This window comes from Mycetomoellerius zeteki, unplaced genomic scaffold (assembly GCF_001594055.1).
Source record: "Mycetomoellerius zeteki isolate Tzet28-1 unplaced genomic scaffold, Tzet1.0 scaffold426, whole genome shotgun sequence".
Classification (NCBI taxonomy): Eukaryota; Metazoa; Arthropoda; class Insecta; order Hymenoptera; family Formicidae; genus Mycetomoellerius; species Mycetomoellerius zeteki.
Window position 1 is genome coordinate 817,059 of NW_017257421.1, and position 20,525 is coordinate 837,583.

The 20,525-nt window shown below is 37.0% G+C and overlaps 1 protein-coding gene across 1 annotated transcript; it reads left to right on the plus strand.

The window, feature by feature from the left end:
* Nucleotides 1-2,227: 2,227 nt before the first annotated feature.
* Nucleotides 2,228-16,977, plus strand: LOC108726493 (prohormone-2). Its single transcript, XM_018454094.1, has 9 exons — nt 2,228-2,447; nt 5,086-5,206; nt 5,313-5,426; nt 6,646-6,775; nt 7,597-7,824; nt 14,824-14,931; nt 15,018-15,094; nt 15,180-15,478; nt 15,719-16,977. Exons 2-9 carry the CDS (start codon nt 5,086-5,088, stop codon nt 15,800-15,802), a joined length of 1,161 nt encoding a protein of 386 aa, XP_018309596.1. The 5' UTR covers nt 2,228-2,447; the 3' UTR covers nt 15,803-16,977.
* Nucleotides 16,978-20,525: the final 3,548 nt, after the last annotated feature.

Genomic DNA, 20,525 nt, shown 5'->3' on the forward strand with positions numbered 1-20,525 from the left:
TAATAAAAATATATATAATAAAAATAAATTCAAATTCGAAGCGCACACATTGAAGTGAATATGATTAAAGTCCAATAGTTTATTATTGAATTTGTCACTTTTTATATAGCTTTAGATTAAAAAGAATATTTAAGGTAAAGAAGTTGAAATGCATTTAAATTTTGCGTTCCTATTGAATTTTTATTAATTCCACCGTCTTATCTTTTCGCTGTTATTACAATCTAACCTTTTAATTGTCGTGCCAATTTCTTTTATTGGAACGTTCGCATTGAGAAAATAAATGTTTGAGAAGTGGAGATTGGAACGATAGATACCTATATATACATATAATGTACCGACTGAAAATACACGGTTCTACTACTTAAGTATACATGTTACTGTCATAGACCGTAGAGCCGCGTCGCGTATAACGTCACCGTTTGAAATGCCAAAGAAAACTATCCCTATGACGTTTGCATAATCATCGCATTAAAATTAAAGACAAGCAGGTAACGTCATCGTAGACATTACATGACGCAGTGGGGTTGCTATGCCCGGTAGTGTTTTAACTTTCTATTAATTCTATCGAGTGTCTGTGGCCTGTGCGATGGGGTACTAACAATAGCGAAACGTGTCGGTTTTCTTTTCTTTTATGCTGGTATTTTAATTTAACGTTAGATTGAAGATAGGAATGCTAGATTGTCTCCCGCTCTTATATAAATTTATGAAGAAAATTATCAATATTAAAAGCTGCAGAGAAAAGAAATAGCTTAATAAAGAATATAAATAATCGCATACTTTGTAGTTTCTCCTCGATCCTGTTAAGGTGAAGGCTGCATTCTTTCAAGATGAGACGAGCCGTATATATTTAACGGTCGCGTTGAGTTTCAAGGGCTGACGAGAGAGCGGATCTGCCCTTTCGAAGAAAAGCATCGTTTGAATTACAGAAATATTGAATTACGGCAATAAGGATTTGTTGTCCTAAAAGACGACTAAAGCTGCCTTTGTATTCTTCTCCATCTTACAAAGGACGTAGATCTCCATATAGAATTCAATAATATCTCGAGGAGTTCAAAAATGTCTCGATACGGTTTTATGTCCCGAAGACGGCTTTAACCCTCCACTAGCAACTGGGTTCCTTAAAGGCGTCATCAATATTTTGATTATGAACTTTGACACAATAAAAAAAATATGTTATATATTAATAGCATTATTTTTATTGAAAATAATTTTATTAATTCAATAGCAGTATTAATGAAACAAATAAAATTTTATTCAAACAAAAGCATGACATATTTGTCTCATTAATAGTGTTATTAAATTAACAAAATTATTTTCAATTAAAACAATATGCTGCAGTTGATATAACAATATTTTTTCACTGTAGATAAATTCAAATCTATAAAAAATAAGTAAAATACAATTCGAATTTTCGGTGATGACAAAAATTCGATGTTAAAACTTTGATAAATATATCAGAATTTTTTTGGAGTTTTATAATATGGAACGATAAAAAATTGCTGTGTTTCTCAAAGACCTCTGTTACTGATGAAATAATTAAAATTCACGTTGCAGAGGGAAGCTTACAATTAGAGGAAGAAAATTAAAGGCTACATTATACTAATTATTAACAGACTGCAGAACACAGGGACTTTCCATCCACGCGTTGAAAAATATATTATACTAAATTTAAAAAAATCATTTGTTTGAATAGTGCCAACTAAATATTCACTAAGTATAAAGATACAATTTATTTGGCACAAAATCATTAATTTAATTTAACTATTATTTCTTTTTATTGCAAAGTAAATATTTATTTAATGTAAATAAACATTTAGTTTCCACTGTTCAAATAAATATTTATTAAAATTTATTAAATGTAGAATATTTTTTTCTTAGTGATGACTATCAGACCAATGGCCAATGTTCGATAACAAAATCTTATGGCTCCGATAATGTCGACTGACAGGCTTTCGACAGCAAAATAACAACATGATTTCCATGCAAAGCGATCCTTACGCCACGTAGGAAGCCGGGGATCCGTCGGGAAGACGTAGTTGGGTCATCGCGTGGGCAGAAACGTCCCTTGTATCAACGGCTGTGTGGGGCTCGTGTGTGCGGCACCCACACGCGTGTACGGCACACACGCATGCACTGCCTGCCGTCGGCGTCGTATGCGAGGAAACGCAGCGCGCGCGCAGTCAACGGCGTCGTCGTAGGGTGCTCGCCACCACGAGGCGAGAGACGGGGAATGCTCGTTCACCAAGGTGGGGGTTGGTTGATCGACCGTACCCCGCTTTTCTACTCGTCCTGCCGAGCCCCGACATTCATTCCACCCCGAGCCGGCGGATCCGCTAGGACGTGCCTGTTCTCCACCCGGGCGCCAGCCGAAGGATCGTCGCGAGATTCACGAGAGGAAGGGACAAGCGTACAAGGACGAACTTAGCGAAATTACTGCATCTCGAAAGGTATATAGACACTCCTCGCTTCTTCATGCAGCTTCTTCCTTTCATTCCGTTGTTGATAATTTCGGACGAAAACAGATTCTGAAATTCGAGCGGTGAATGTAATTGTAAACGCGTTTTATCGTCACGTAGCCGGCCACTTTCGACACATTCATACAGGTAGTTGCACTCCGAGTCGAATTTAATTTTATCTCAATGAATGTTATTCAATTTCTGCGATATTCGTAGAAAGATTCACATTTCTATGTCTATTTTAATTTAAGAAATTTGAACAGCTGGCTACGTGTGCACGCGCGCGCGTGCGTGCGTGTGTGTGTGTATGTGTATGTGTGTGTGTGTGTGTGTGTGTGTGTGTGTTTCGAGATTAAATGTTGCTTTATAATTTCGTCGTTGATCCTCTTTGAAACGATAATGTGTTTGTGCTTGCCATGCTGTTATAATAAATTAGAATTAATTATGGCGATGGCATATACATACGTGAGAGAAGGCTTTTATGCACACTTAACTCGTCAATGAGATTCTCATTCAATGAAATGCATTTTTAATTGCGATTTACCTAGCCGTGTAGCTCGTACACGCCGATAAATGACTATAGTATTTGCAGATGCAACAAGTGTACGATTTCTAGGTCTACTATATCCGGTTTGGCGTTACTGCAAACGGCTCGCTTTAATTGTCAAACTTCGCCATTCGTTTTCGGACTTAGGCGAATGTCAATTCCGGGAATAATTCCCAAGCATTTAATCCAATGATCGTTTAATTGAGAACCGCGTCGCAGCGTCAATAACGAAACTGTCGCGAAAACAGTTTTAACTGTGACATTAATTTCTATTTGTTCCACTTTAAATGTCGTTTAATCCATATCGATATGGATACCGTCTATTATCGAAGCGAGTGAAATTTCAATTATATAAAATGCAAATTTAAGTGACCTCTATGTGCAAAAAAAGAGTCTAGTGCAAAATTCGAAAGGTCAGAGGTCATGTATTTTTCAGTACCGAATCCGACGATTAAACTTTCCAGATTGCGTATAAATTTCGAGCCATTTGCTTTGTACAAAATTGCGTGGAATGCAATATCCGAGAGTGTCGCTATACTGTAAATACGCAATTTCGCAAATACATGTCGTTTTCCGCACGCAATTTTGAACTCTGACATTTCCAAGCAGCACCGTCCGGGCGCTCGCTACTCTCCGCAGCCATTTCCAGCATCACCATTAGAGTTTCACGTAATTACACGGGTTAACTTACCCTCAGAGGCACTCCGTAATTCATTAATGAGAAGCCAATTGAGAGCAATTAAGCGGTGTAATTCGATCGTGCAACCCGCGGAAACTTATGCCTTCCAGCATTATGAAATTCTTGATAAATCGAACAGCTGTTAATGAACTTAATATAGACGCGTAAATTTATTCACGTTAAATTAAAATAACCGCGCAAAATCGAGTCGGGTCTGCCAGCATTTTTTCTACTGAAAATTATCGCTTTTCCCATTCCTTTTAGGATATTTATTATTTCTCAAGGAATCTTTTTATACACACGTGGAGCTGCACATATCGCCGTCACGCGATAAAACAAAAGTTCGATAAAGTTAACCTATCAAGTTACATACATGTGTGTGACGTAAAGCGGCTGGGGAACTCTCTCGCTGTCTACGTCATACAGTAACGTCAACGTCATAACCGAAGAAAGTAAACCGCGTCGATTACATGAAGTCGTGACGTCGTCGGCCGCTGTGACGACGGCGTCATATCTGAAGATATTTTATTATAGAATCTCTCCACGACGTAATATTTTTATGTAATCGCAAACATATGCACAAGACCTTTTATCGAGCGCCCTTGTTGCTCCTACACTCGGTCTCTCCACACACAGTAGAAATAGACTCTCGACATTTCGCATTATATGACATTTACATATTTGAGCTTTCTTAGTACGGTGGCCCGATAATTAATAAAACTTCGTAGACAACAAAAAGTCTAAAATCGAAGCATAAGGCATCTTAAAGATGTCTTTAAAACGTCTTTAAAAAAATGTCTTTAATGTCCGTTTCTATTAATGTAAATTAACTTTAATCTTTGTTCAACTTACTTTCCATCTTTTTCTAATTTTTAGAACTAGAAAAAGAGTTAGTTGAACCGAGACTAAAATTAGAATAAAATGCATAAAACTGCATTGATAGAAACAGATGTAAGACGTCTTTTAGGCTTAAATAGCCGAGAATCAAGTCAAGAAAATCAAAATGATGATTTCTGGTTAGAAAATTTGACTGTTTATTAACGTTAAGAATTAAAATAAAATTATTTTGAGTTTTTGTTGATTTTTATGTGTTCCTTGGGTAAATTATGAGGCCTGTTCTTTTTAGCTGAACTTCTTGCACGGTTCATTTTTTCTCTTTTTCTCTCCAACGCAACGTGGAAAGAAAAGAAAGAAAGATGAACCGTGGAAGAACTTTAGGTGAAAAGAACAGACCTGTGGTTTATTGGTCCTGAGATTACTGCGGTCGGAAATCCGATGTCAAGAGGAAGAACTCGAGGGTGGGAGACACGAGGCGCAAAAAAAGTGTCGCGAAGCTCTGACCCTGAAAACGGTGCGTCATCGCGAACACAACCGGCAATGAAAATCCCGCAACTTTGTCGCAGATGACGTGTAACTGGGCGTGGTTGTTGCTGCTGTTGTTCTCACTGGTCTCGGTAGGCATGTGCCTGCCTACGAACCTGATGGAGGACGCGGAGAAGGCGGACCAGGTCATGAATCCGAAATGTAAGGCTCGAGATCTAATCGCGTATTTTCGTCGAGATCGAATTATTTATTTTTCGATTTTTATTCGCTTTCGATTCGCTTGAACGCCCCGCAATGTCGCTTTCAGCAAAACGAACCCAGGAGATACTGATGTTCGGCAACCAGCAGAATCGACAGGCCGCTAATGCTGCTGCCGTTGGTACCGCCGCTGGAGAATCCTTCACCTCGAATATAGAAAAACGTAAGTTACTTATTAATTCTTCACTACTCGCGTGGTTTTTTTGTAATTAATTACTCGCATGGGGTGTTTCTGATCACGTTATATCTCAATTTTCATGGTTCTCTTTAATTATTTACAAATAAAAATTGATAATATTCTATATATTCTTTAAAGAAAACTACAGTTGTTATTGTGATTTTTTTTTAACGTAATTACTTGCGTGAAGTGTTTTGACACCCCAATGTTGTATCTCAATTTTCACGGTTCTCTTTGATTATTTACAATTAAATGAAAACTGATGACATCCTTTAGATAAAAATAATTACTCGCGTGAGGTGTTTCTGATACTCCTACGTTTTATTTCAATTTCACGGTTCTCTTTGATTATTTTCAATAAAATACAAATTGATAACATCCTTTAGATAAAAATACTCATGGTTTTTTTAACGTAATTATTCGCTTGGGGTGTTTCTGACACCCAACGTTATATCTCAATTTTCACGAGTCCCTTTAATTATATTTATCAAATAAATATTTATAACATTCGATACGTTCTTTAGATAAAAATACATCACTCTTGTGGTTTTTTTTAGCGTAATTACTTGCGTGGGATGTTTCTGATACCTCTACGTTTTATCTCAACTTTCATGGTTCTCCTTGATTATTTCTAATAAAATAAAAAAATTGATATCATCTCCTTTAGATAAAAATACATTACTCTCGCGTGATTTTTTTTTTAACTTAATTACTCGCTTGGGGTGTTTCTGACACCCAACGTTATACATATCTCAATTTTCATGAGTCCCTTTAATTCTTTATAATCAAATAAATATTTATAACATCCTATACGTTCTTTAAATAAAAATATATCACTCTTGTGGTTTTTTTTAGCGTAATTACTTGCGTGGGGTGTTTCTGACACCCCAACGTTATATCTCAATTTTCATGGTTCTCTTTAATTATTTACAATTAAATAGAAATTGATAACACTCTGCACATTCTTTCAATGAAAATAAATAACATTTGTAGATAATAAAATATAATTTTTAAAAATCGTTAAACATTTAGTACTAAATATGACAATAGATGTAAATAACATGGATACATTTAGCGAATTTATGAGGTGGCCGAGTGTCCTGGATATTTCACGCGAGTAATAAAAGATTAAAACATATAATGCGTTATATAATCCAGCGAATATTGTACGAGGATCATCTCTGGAATTCATTTACGTATGTAGGAACTCTCTCGGGACTGGGAGGCTTGAGAGCGGCTCTCATTAACTACGATGAACCATCCTCGACCCAGAAATCACCCAGCAACACTATGTACGATCAGGAGTCGCACTTGCAGTACGATAAGAATTACGAGTAAGTCTAGTTTTCGCACCAGTGAAGATAAATTATTCAGAATGTAATACCTCGAATTATGTAACTATTTCAACGTAACGTTCGATTTGATCGACAAACGGAATACATTTTTTTCGCTTCGTAGATTATTATATTTTTAGAATTTAATGGCCTGCTGTATTAATTTTCCTTGAATGCCGTGCAACATTCGAGAGCTTTATTTACTTTTTTTCGTTATATTCTATACGATACAGATCTTTAAGGAACGTTCTAAAAACGTTTAGATAAAGCGTGCTATGTAGAATTATTGCGCTTATAATATATATTAAAAATATTACATAATACATTTCATAATATTTTAAGACATTTTATTATAGACTGGTATTATATTAATATTACTATCTAAATTCTTTGAAATTCCATCTTACTCTGAAAGAGTGAAATCTCACCCTTTTTCAAGAGTGGTAGAATTTTAACTTTTTTGGAATGAGTTTTCACTTCAAAGAATTTAGAGATTATATTATTATTTTAATATATATATAATATTTTATGGTTGTCCTAAAAATCATCAATTTTTAAGACAATCATATAAAAAGTATTGAATATAATATAATATAATATATTAATAATAATATATTAAACAATATAATATATATATTAATATAATATCAGTACAATAAAATGCCTTATTTTAATATTATAAAACAAGTAGCCATCTTTCTTGGCATTCAACGAATAACAAAGACAGAATGGTACTTGTGTCGACTTGTATCACCAAATAGAAAGTACCCAACGTTCTTGATCGGCAAGATTCGCCGTAACGAGAATTATTTGTGTCTCAGCGGAAAAATCATCGTGAATGAGGTCGAGGAAGACATACCGCGGGTGTGGGACACAGAGCCGTATTCGCGGTATTACGCGGGCGAGAATCGGCGCAAGAGATCGGAAAAGTCCACCGCGACCGCGCGACCGAGCACCACGTTGCAGCCTCCGACGAGTTCGTTTCAAACAAGACGTCTGCCCAGCCTTCTGCCTACCCCGCAGCCGGTGCAGGCTCAAGTTAAGAGGAGGTAAGTGGCCGCGTCCTACTTACTCCTAATTCTCCCTGGAAATCGATAACCCCGCGTCGATCGATATTCCCGGGAGTAACCGCTGCTAGATTGCGGTAGGTAACGAAATCCTCGAAAGCGGCCGAGTGGACGATCGCGACGGCGGTCTCGTAACGGCTACATTTTATTTTGCCACGCTTATATTTCAAGAGCCGAAGAGAGTGAAATTGTGAAACGTTATTTAGTTGGAAGTCGATTTGCGAAGAAGGCCACACGGCCTATCTGTGATCACCAGGCCGATATTAAATTGTCGCATCGGTGATGAAATATCGGAAATCGAGAACGCGAAAATAAGTTTTGTGAGAGTTAATATATTGTATGATTCTCTCTCTTCCTTTCCCTGCGATATTGTGAATTAAGAGTTGTGCACAATTCCAAATTAGGTAGAATCACAATTAAATCATAATGATATTATAGAACGTCATCATCATGACGTCATATTTAAAAATGAACTTATATATAAATGACAAATAAGATCGCGATGACGTCCTTATGATATTATTATGACTTCTGTGTTCTATTTGAGATGGAAGAATATCAGGAGCATAAGCATCAAGATTTCAACCAATCAGAAACCGGTTACACCGGAATAAACGGCTTTTAATAGGTTAAAATCTCAATATTTGTATTCCTATTCCTAATGCTTCCTTCCATTATGCGCAGGGCTTTACCCTCGGAGCTGCGCGCGTTGTTGAGTTTGGCATGATAACGGAAACCCCCTCATGTAAAGTGAGGATCGACTACTCGGTGTACCTCGGCGCGCGAGGGCTATGCATCACCGTGCGCGCCCTTTCCACCCTTTCCACCCACCAAGCATCCCTCTTTTCCTCCGGCGTTTCTTCTGAATGGGTATGAGAGGGCTTGTGAAAGGGCGTTGCCCTCGGTGCAGGGACGGCGGCGGTCGACCTGACGACCGAAGTCGTATCGAACCATTTGTAGAGAGAGAGAGAGAGGGGGAGAGAGAGGAAGAGAGAAAGATAGAGTGAAAGAGAGATTGCCGTCATCGGAGACCATATCAGTAGCGTACGCTCGACTGGTGCTGTTTAAAATTTCAGCCGAATGAAATCATCGGAAGTTTCACATCCGGCATCTTGGCGCATTGATTCGCCAACCGCTCGATGTTGGTATTCACCCATACAGCATAGATCATTCCAGCAATACTGCAACGTACGTTTCAGCAATAATAATGATAATAATCTTTGTTACTATTATACAATACTTATATCCAGATACAAAAGAAAATTAAAAGAAGACAAAATAAATGCAGGAGACATATTATAGGCAAAGATAAGACGTCAGCAAGATTGCTGCTACGAAGCCTAAATATTGCAGTAAAATTGAAAATTGTTGCAAGAACGTTGCTGCAAGCTTCTGTGTAATCAGATTACGAGGATCATCTGACGATTGTAACGATAATTGACGATCTCACTCGTCGCATTCTTTGGCTGGTATTGCATTAGGCCTGTTCTTTTTGGCTGAACTTCTGTATCAGTTCATCTTTCTTCCTTTTCTCTCCAGGAGGAAAGAAAAGGAAGATGAACTGGTGCAGAAGTTCAGCCAAAAAGAACAGGCCTATTTATCGTATGAGAGATTTTTCGAGTCTGTTGATTGGTTGTAGGATAGAAAGATTCGCAACCCCCCCCCCTTTCTGTCCTGCTGCCAATTATAGTAGGATCGTCTATATGGTGCAGTAAGTTACAAGCCGTAAGAAATCGATTGCAATTGAATGTCAGGAAAATCAACTATAATTGATCAATTTCTTACAACTTACTGCTTACTACACACAATGGGTGCCTTCTAGTAAGAGACATGATGTGACACAGTCAATGGCTGTGTTCAGCAGAGAAAACTAATCAGTTAACGCTTAGTGATTCTTCAATATAATTGGTTCCTACACTCAGATCCAGTGAAGAACTAAAAGCAAGAACCAATTATATTAAAGAATCACTAAGCGCTAACTGATTAGTTTTTTCTGCTGAACACAGCCATTACATCCTTATTGTTTATCAACGTTAAACAGAGATGAAATGATCGCTATGTTACAGTGTATGTCTTTTGCTAGAAAGCACCAAATATTACTCCCATCGTGGACTGCATAACAGGCTTGAAAAATTTGTCGTACAAAGGTAATATTAGCCTTTGACGTGTCTCCCTCTCCCCTCCAATGAAAGCAAATGAAACGGATAAGATGTTACGACGCTTAATAACGCAACGTTTACGTTCGGCTCGCGATCGCGCGACGGCGCGAGATAAAAATACGCTTTCCCGGTGAGCGCGATGCAGATTTATCGAGAGCCGAATCTAATTTCAGGAAATCGCGTGAACACGCGAGCCCTCGATATCGAAGCCGTAAAAGCGCTTCGCACGGAATTGCCTAAGGCCGGTGTTTAAAATTAAACACACATACATGGGACTGCCGTCAAGCGGACATTATTATCGTCTCAAAGTTAACAGCCATCGCCATCGCGGTCCGTTATTTTTACACGAAAAATGTACGGGAATGTATTGCCTGACCGTCGCAAATGTCACAGGTCACCCCGGACGGACACGATAACGATTAATTTTTTCCTCGATGAAATTCTTATAACGCGGTAACCGTTTCCATTATAGTAAACGCGATTACATAACGCGTTATCCTTAGACACGAGTGTCGTAATAATAGAAGCACTCGCTGTTAAAAGCACTTTGAATATATTTTCATGAAAAAGAACGCGTGTTTGCGCGGCATTGAGGAAAATTGTGTTAAAATTTCTTCAGCCAAGATCTCATAGAAATTTTGTTTGATGTAATTAATAATATTTATATTACAATTTATATTACAATTTTATTACATTGAATTAAATTAAAATGGTGAAAAAACTAATTTAATCAAAGACGATGTGTGTGGTATCTAATTCCTTAACTCGTACAAAAATTCTCCTTTCTTCGATTCTCGACATCTCAGCGAAAGTCTCTTTGAAATTAATCAGAGAATTAGAATTTTGAAATTGAAATTGTAGATCTCGGCGTGACTTTGTCGGAATCTTCAAACGTCTAAAGGTAAAAAAACCGTTATTGTTCTTGCGAATTAACGATCCGTGGCTTGGACCATCCTCGCATATTCTCGCGGAAAAAGAGAGAAATAATAAGACAGAAATAATTCCTGCGTGCAGTACAAAGCGAACGTAGGATTTATGTTCATTTCTACCAAGGTACATGGTGTAGATTAACTTTAATCTCAGTTTTAACTTACGCTCTAAAAATGAGTTGTCACTCTGAAAAGTGAAATCTTACTCTTAAGAATTGAACACTGAGCCACTCTCTTTCAAGACTGGCTCAATTTTCGCTCTTTAGAATGAGATTCCATTCCAAAGAATTTAAAGAGTACTCTTTATTTTTTTCTAATTCTAATACTCGTTTCTACTAATGCAATTTAATTTTAATCTCGGTTCAACTAACTCTTCATCTTTTCCTGGTTCTAAGAATTAGAAAAAATTAAGAAGTAAGTTGAACTGAGATTAAGTTAATTTCCAGATAGCACAGAGTTGAAAAAGGATCAGTCATATGCCATTAGTTCGATCTGAGTTTATTTTTAAATGCAAAAAGAATACTTTTCAGAAAAAGAATTCTTTTTGCATTTGTAAACAAATTCAGAATTGATGACGTACCGAATTCTTTTGAATCCTTTTTGATACTCTCTGCGCTATCTGGATCTATATTGGTAGAAACGGGCTTTAGACGAATGTACGTGTTTGCCTGTGCATACGGCATCGTGGCACACGAATGTGGCCGCGCACACCCACACGGGGGGAGAATTTGGTGCAGTGCACGAATCGCTCGATACGCGTGACGCAGGTGATAGTGGCGGTGGTGGTGGTTGAGTATCCGCGAGAAAGAGAGAGAGAGAGAGAGAGAGAGAGAGAGAGAGAGAGAGAGAAAGAGAGAGAGAGTGGGCCCACGAAAAGCTGAATGGAGCCGGGATGGAGGCGAAAGTAGGTCAGAGCTTGATTGTTCGCCGGTATCAGCGACCAATCATCTGGCAAGCATACCCCGCGGATTTATCGACGATACTTCCGGCTGCGACAGGATGAGCCTCCGCTGCACTCCACGTACTGTTCTTCCGTCGATGGTATAATAATCCTGCTGACGCATTAGACAACAGCCCCGTCCCCGTTTCGAGAGTTTGAATGGAGGCGTTCCGTCGCGGATGCAGATCAATAGAGGAAACGCCGACGTAATGAACTAGATTAATCGATTAGAAGAATTATAAGCGGCACGTGCCGAAAAACTAACGTTAATGAGATAAAAGCGTCGAGCACTTTCAGCACATCCGATGGCAAGAGAACCTCTCGAAATTCTGATTTTAATGGAACTTTGATTACAGGTCACGTAAATAAATGAATTTAGAAAATATTAATTGCAGCTAATGAACGGTTTTAAAGAGTGAAATCGTTTCTTATATGTAAAGCAGGCTTTTTTCATTACATTTTAAAAACTATTTAAGATATAAAAAGATTTTTATATGAAAATTTTATAAGTAAAATTACCTTCATTTTTATACATCATAATATGTGTTCAAAAAATAACAAAACATATAGATTTTGAGAAAAATTAGTTTTTAAAAATATTATTGATGTAGAGAGATGAGTAGAAATAATTTTATTATAAAATTTTTATATAACATATTTTTTGATATCTTTAAGGATTTTTTTAAACATAAAAAAGGTGAAAATTACTTTACATATAAGAGATGATCTTTTCATCTCTTAATTTCCTTTAAACTTTACACTGCAGTATAAAATTCGCTTCTTCAGTCTCGCAAGGTTCGTTGAATTAATTTTTTACCGTTTACAATGTATATATATTTTTTATACAAAATAGAATTTTGCCGCAAATTAATCGTCTAATACCCAGTATTTTATCGATCAATTTTAATCTCGATTTAATTTACTCTTTATCTCCATTAATCCTTAAAATTTGAAAAGAGAATAAAAAGTAAGTTAAGCCAAAATTACAGTTAATCTGCATTAGTAGAAATGGATGTAAGGTGAACTTAAGACGGAATCGAGACGGATAAATTGCAGTAGTAAGAACCGACGTGTGGTCAGCCTTGGCGGCGCAAAGACCGCGAAGGGCCAGAGTCCTTACTACGCTCTGATAAACGCCGAAAAGCTGAATGAAAGTATCCTACGAGTGTTTGGCACATAGCCAGCCTATCAGTTGATCAGCGTTAGTCCCTGCCAGGCATCAGTATCGATCGTTTTATCGCAAACGCGATGTGTAACAGCTAAGGAACACGTCAAATTCAACAAAAAAATCAAAATTATTTTATTTTGATTCTTAATGTCAATAAGCAGTAAAATTTTTTAACCGAAGTCATCATTTTGACTTTTATGACGTCAAAATAAAATCATTTTAACGTTATGAAAGTCAAAATCATTATTTTCATTTTACCAGAACTCATCATTGCGACTTTCATAACGTCAAAGAGAGTAACTTTATTTTAACGTCATGAAGATCAAAATGATGATTTTTGGTTACAAAATTTAACTGTATATTGACGTTAAGATTCAAAATAAAGTCATTTTGACTTTTGTGTTTCTTGGGTTGGATGATTGCGAGATGACTTTCTCTGTTAATCAACAATGGACGACGACAATCGTCGTCGCAGCAATCGTTTCTCACCATCGAAGGCGCGTATTGTCCGCGGTATTGTCCCCGTACTCGCCGTTGTATCGAATACAAGTTTGAATGCTAGCTATCGTGAAACTCGCTCACACAAAGGACAGTCCGTCGACAACGAGATAAAGCTGGTGCCGTTCATGCCGGAGAACAATAGCGCGCGATGTAGGGACGAGTCGTCTGTGATCGTCGTCGGTCGCTTTGCGTCACGGATAAGCATCGATCAATCTTGAAATATAGACGCTGCGCGAACGCAGCGTGGAATAATGAATTCACGAAGCGATTCCGAAACGAGATTGCGAGACATCGATCTGAGCATCGTCGGAAAAAACGACAATTTTTGTAGCCGCGATTAGATCGTCGTTTCTCCTTGACACATCTGTTTAGTATTATCAACAAGTGAATCCGTCCGCGACGAATCATTGTAGACTGCATACTTCATTATCAAGTATCGTACGTTTTTACCTGGATAAAAATACATGATGACTGTTTTTAGATCTGCGCTATTAACCCTTTATTATTTAACCCTTTATTATTTAACCGTCACATTGAATATCCAGAACACCTTATAAGTACGCTAAATGAATGAATGAATGCTATTTATACACATTATTATATTTAGTACAAATTGTTTCACAATTTAAAAAATTTTTTTGCAATTATCTTTATTTAAAGAATGTATAGATTATTATTAATCTTTATTTAAAAACTCTGCTGGTCTGTTCAGGTTTATTTGACTCTAAATGTTATTTATTCTCTTACTAATATTTGATTTAAAAACTTTTTCTTCAACATTTGATGACTTTGTCTATTAATGTAAGATCTTTTTTCAGTGAAAATTTATTTTTTAAGGCACAGTCGATTTTTTTATTGTGAATTTTGAGAAAATGAATAGATAGCGGAGTTCAGTATTGTTTTTTTTAAAAACTTAACAATGCTGAGATTGTCTATGTACAAGGACGTCAATATCCAGTTATTTGTTTTGTTGCAAGGTCGAACAGAAGTCTTACGTCTGTGCCTTCAACGACTATTGACCAGTTGGCGTGACCAGTTGGCGAGTCTCTCTTTTTAGGATCTCTAGATATCGTATAAGTAAATTTGAGCAAACCAGCAATTAAGTTAATTGTAAATTATCAAAGAAAACAATAGGAATTAGGATATAATGTTGGGGTGTCAGAAACATCCCTCGCGAGTAATTACGTTAAAAAAAGATCACGCGAGTAGAATTAAGTCCTCTCGAGAAAAGACCTGCTGAAATGTTGTCGGAGATTATAGGAACGCTTTTACTTGAATTTTCAGCATCCCGTACTACCAGGAACCACGATACAAGCGCGAGCTGCCTCTGGACATCAACCCTGATGACGTGTTGACCCTCCTGTCACTGTGGGAAAACGAACAGCGTAACGGGTAATTAGCGTTTTTCAAATCTTTTCCAATCTTTCCATAAATATATGATGCTTAATTCTTCGATCTTATTTTTATTCCATGAATAGAAACTGGCGCAAATATGCTAACGATGAATACGAGATAGACGACGGCGATTTCCTTGATGAGGAAGACCCTAGAAACGGTTCGTGTTGATAACTGTCCGATTCTATAATTACGATCCAGCTGCACGAAAATAAAAATAATAAAAGGATAATGAATTTCTTTAGCGAGGATTTCTACCTCTTCACCAGTTCTGTATCCTTTTCTGTATTCCTTTGTAGCTCTCCCATGGTTGACGCCAGTGTATCCCTCGCGGCACTACGACACATTGTCGCCCTCTGACATCGGGATAGTCCGAACCCACCCGCCCAGCTATTACGAGCAGTACGGAAAGCAGCTGGATCAGCAATATGAAAGCCCCGCGCAATACGGCAATCACGTTAATCCGCAGTACGATTTCCTTTATCCACAACGTGCCGCGTATTATCCCCAGAAGAGGTTCATGGTGTCCAAGAAACGATCGCAGGTGAATTGAATTCTCGACAATCGCTTCGAGCCAATCAATATATCACAGAAGCTTGCATCAATATTGCTGTAACGTTTGCAATATTACTGTAATATTACTGGAACATTGCAAACGTGCTTGTAATATTGCTAGAATGATCTGTGCTGTATAAGAATCTTTAATAGAGGGCTCGAGTAAAGAAAGAATGAAAATAGACAAAAGAAAATTGTCGAAAAACACCCTTTTTTCCTGTATTTTCAGGGTTACGATGCGTATCCCGCTGCTGAACTCCAGTTGAGCTCCCAACCGCGAAGCTATCAATATCCCCATCGAATGGTCTACTAAGTAATCTGCGACATTGGGGCCTGTCTAGAGGCGCACGAAGAGAAGCAAGAAGTCTCCCGGATGGAGATTCTACCAGAAGGAAAGGATGTTAGCAGCCGACGTTTCTCCGGGAGTCGGCGCTCTTTCGACGAACGGCCCTCGCTGTCGCTCCTCTTCAGCTATCCTCCCTTTCTATCGCAGGAGGCGAAATAAGCAGCAGCCGTGACGACGGCGGCGACGCGGATTTACTCGTTCTAAGAAAATCACAGTGCTCACAGACAGAAGCTTTCCTCGGGTTTACAAGAGTCGCGCTGAAGAACCGAGGGACGTGAGAATCAGACCTTCCTTGATCCAGACTCTCTTTAGTCCAAGTACCTCGGAATATAAAAAGTGACAAATTCGTATTTATAATAGAATATGGCATTTTATCATTGCAACGATAATCAGCATTCAGATCTTTTGCAGAGGCCCATTTAATACGAATTTTATGAGACAGTGTGAAACATATCAGAGTCCACGACTCAATATCCGGTACAATTTTCTGCGTCAGCTGGTCGAAAAAAATCGATCAGTTTTCATCGAGCTCTTTTTCAATCCGATCGCGATGACGATTAAAAAGTAAATGAAAAAAAAAAAATAGCTTCAGCGCGCTCTTGTTACTTACTCGCTTAATGGTAATGTTACGATTTTAAGCTCCTTTTGCGTGTAATACGGGCGACGCGCTCGTAATGACGCTACGACTGAATCATTAAACAATCGTAGTATCGAATCAAATTACCCTCAGGCTTGGTTTCGACAACTTCGTGACTGATAAAATATGCATATATATAAATATATCTATATATAATACAAATATGTATATGAGGCGATATAGTTTTGAGTTAGCATGAGACTAGATGTAGGTCTATTCGTCTATATAGATAATTCGAGCGAGTAGGAATTGAGAAGAATTGAAAAACGGAAAGACGAGAGAGATACGCTCGACGTATATATATGTATAGAGCGGTGAAAAAGTAGAGATGGAGCGAAATTTACTGCGAGATTGAATTTTTCTTCGATATATGCAGATTATAAGGACCATGTGCCCATATCAGACTAGAGATTCATCGAGATTAAGGTGGAATTTGATCGACAATTACAATTTGTATTAGATCGATGAGAATAAATCAATTAAGAGAAATAAACCTATTTTTCAGTCAAAGCGGATCTTAGTGTTTAAATTATCTCAGAATGAATTTATATACATATTCAATTCTGCAAACCGCGCGCCGAAATCTTTTTCGGTCTTGAAACTTCACTCTGAAATATTTAATCTAAGATCCGTTTTGACCGAAAAATCGATTTATTTCTCTTAATTTATGAGTTTGATCAATCAAAGCAAGGTTCACTAAACTTGATATTGATTTTCTTTCTTTTGATTGATTGAATTCAATCTCAATCTCAAACTCAACTTTGGTCTGATATAGAGACCTCATAACAGAGTCTGGCCACGAGATGGGCAAACTTTTGATTAGCCCCTCGTGTTTTTGTTAACTTCAGTAAGTTAGAATGCGTGAAATAATATAAGTTAGGATGAGATAGCATCTAAAAAGAGACAGTATATATCCTTCTTTCTCACTCTTTGACAAAATTGCTCGTAACCAGACTCTGTTATAAGGTCTTCAGTCTGATTGGGGCGTCACCGTGAAATCTTCCTTTTGGCGGTCGTACCAACGAAAGCAGAGTGTCAGGAATTACATATATGTATTCTCGTCGTTTGACCGAGGAAGCGCGAGCCGAACGTTGATCAACCGAATCGGTCGTCTTTGTCATATTTGAATCATCAGTGTCCGTATTTATGGAAAACGGGAAACGCTCCGAGGGAAGAAGAGATGAATATGAGCGTAAAGGCCTAGGCAAAATTAAAAGCACGGGCAAGAGGAACAGGTAATAACAGATTTCAACGTACCAGAAACCATGCATTACGGTATAGGTATAATACACGGTTTCCAGTTGAAGTCTATTATTTCCTGTTCCTATTGTCTGTGCGTTTCATTGTCTGGGCTCTAACAGTACCGAAGGGGTTTATCTTCGTAAGGTTTATCTTCGAACCAAACACGGCCTTCCATATTCAACACTCCGAGGAGACTGAACATCTCTACATAATTAATTAATGTAATTACACGTCCGTTACACACGCACGTAACGTCTTCACTGAAGATATTACGCATTATGCTTTTTTCCTCGCCAAATTAACCGCAGGTATCCGAAGGTGTTCCAATTTCGCCGCATTTCTTATTAACAAACTTTCTTGAGTGGAGTTAATTTTGGCAGGAAATTAGACACTGCCTTGTTTTTTATGATTCTGAATATTAATTTTTCGGCAACACACGAATCATACGGTCAGTTCTTTTTAAATTCTATTATCACAAACAATGGAAAAAAGCAAACGAGATTTTTTAAACTTCTTTCTTTTCTTCTTCATTTAAATTGATTTGAATAAAATATAACTAAATGGAAAATTAAAACAGTTTGAAAGTATTTATCCTTGATTTATGAAATTAAATCTATTCGATCGAAAACAGGTTTTGTCGACTATAAGTTTTGTTGATACAGAGTCAGCAATAATAAATGGCAAATTGATACATTTCATTTAAACGGTCACGAAACTATAGATTCTGCTCGAATCCGACAATTGTGTTGCTTATATATCGGTTTTTTTAGTCATTAAATCGCTTCGTTTGAAGCAAAAAGAGCACCTTCGCGAGATTAGAATATCTTAGCGGAGTGACAAAATAATGCGATAATGGCGGGGAACCGCTCATAATTTTGTTCAGGACATTTACCTGTTGTTCAACGTAGTTATAGGTTTAGATTAGCAACATAAGTTTCAAAAACCAAAAAATATATACACATACACACACACATACAGATACATGGCGTCAGGAACATTCGATATTCGCTATGCGCAATTAAAGCGGCAAATGTCGCAAACGAAAAAGAAAATCAGCCATTAGCTTTACTCCTAATCTTGCAACAACGCACGATCGATGTTCAATTCAAAGCAGATTTGTCTGAAAGTGTGTATTTTTGTTACGTGTACGGCGGAAAAAGAAGAGCCCAGCAGCGATACGTATACACGTAATTTCTCTCCCCCTCCCCCCTCCCTCCCCCCCGCACACATGTGATGACCCGTTTACACGTTCTGCGTCTCTTCCTGTTACCGATAGTGATTGTGCGCGACGTGATTACGCCGTTATCATTAAGACTTAACGAGACCGATCCTTTCCTTTTTTCCTTCTCCCTCCCTTCTTTTTATAAATATAAGCTTCGATTATTTGTCAATCACGAATCTAGCGGCGGTTATAATTTTTGTCTATGAAAAGTTGTGGAAATTGAAAATAATATATAGACTATCCAATAAGATGTCTGAAATAAAAGTGTCGTTTCTGTTTCCTTTCAAGAAATACGACCTTCCGAAGCTACGAACGAGAGAACGGCGGCGATCAATTTCGAGGCAATTAAAAAAAACCCAATTAAAGATTAAACGCGATTTCGAGCCAGCTTAATCGACGATTAATTTATAATCAATTTATTACCTAAGTGAATAATTTACGTTTTTAAAAAAAACACAATCAAAACGCGTTAAAGATTTTAAATTAGTAAAAAACCGTTTATAATAGATATCAAACATTTTATAAACGTTTCTATAACGTTCATTAAATAGTTAAAAAAATTAATCAAATTTTTAATGTTATTTGTCAGTGTAAAGATGATTTCTAATGTTCATGTCGAACGTAACTGTGTTACTCGGTCAATAATACAATATAGTGGCTGTATACTATTATTTATATAAAAATCTGTGGTCTACGTTACGTATACTATAAATTTTTGGTACTCGCAATGAATAACAGAACCAAATATTGATTTATACAAGGCGTCCCAAAATTTGTGACTCAAAATCCTATAGCAAGAAAAATGTTTGAAAAATTAATTAAAAATATTATTTGTAAATTTTGGTTATAAACAGATATAAGAGTTTATACAAAAATTAGGGTTTTATAAATATGGTTAATTACGGTTTAGATGATCATCTGTGACTTGTGAGTAGTGAGCGCGCTAAAGTGCAATTATACGTGCAGTTCATGGATAAATGGCTATTTATAAACGTAGTCTATATATTAATAAATCATGTAGTCTATATAATTAGTTACATTTAAACTTTTATCTAAAAAATTACTGCTTGAAATAAAAATATATAAATAATTCTTTAACATAATTTTTTGAGAATTCTTGCTCTAATATTTTGAGTCGCGAATTTTAAGACACCCTGTCTATTATTAAGACAGGCATGCTTTTTTATGGTTTCTCATTCTTTCTCATTTGTATCCCCGTGTATACATATATACCTTGTTGCATTTCATTGGATTCAGCCCAAAACAAAAGCTGTACGGCGATGTCTGCGCGAACTCGTTTTTTTTTCACAGAGTATATCCCTACTGATTATGGTTATACCGTGGGTTCGATCTACATTTACTACAGAAAGGAAATTAATTACAAGGAACAAGTGTATATATTAGGGCTCGCTATTATACGTTTAAATGAAAATACGTTTACACATATAATTAGTATATCCGTTTATTAGAAACATTTTTCCGAATATACGTGTAATTAACTATTATACGTTTAAACGAAAACACGTTTATACGTATAATTAGCATATCCGTTTATTAGAATCGTTTTTCCGAATATTTTCACTTTTTTT

Excerpts from the sequence above, each read along its gene's own strand:
- LOC108726493 (XM_018454094.1), top strand. The coding sequence starts at position 5,086 with ATGACGTGTAACTGGGCGTGGTTGTTGCTGCTGTTGTTCTCACTGGTC. Across the intron at positions 6,776-7,596 it reads CAGTACGATAAGAATTACGA|CGGAAAAATCATCGTGAATG; the intron begins GTAAGTCTAGTT and ends TTTGTGTCTCAG. Across the intron at positions 15,095-15,179 it reads TGAGGAAGACCCTAGAAACG|CGAGGATTTCTACCTCTTCA; the intron begins GTTCGTGTTGAT and ends GAATTTCTTTAG.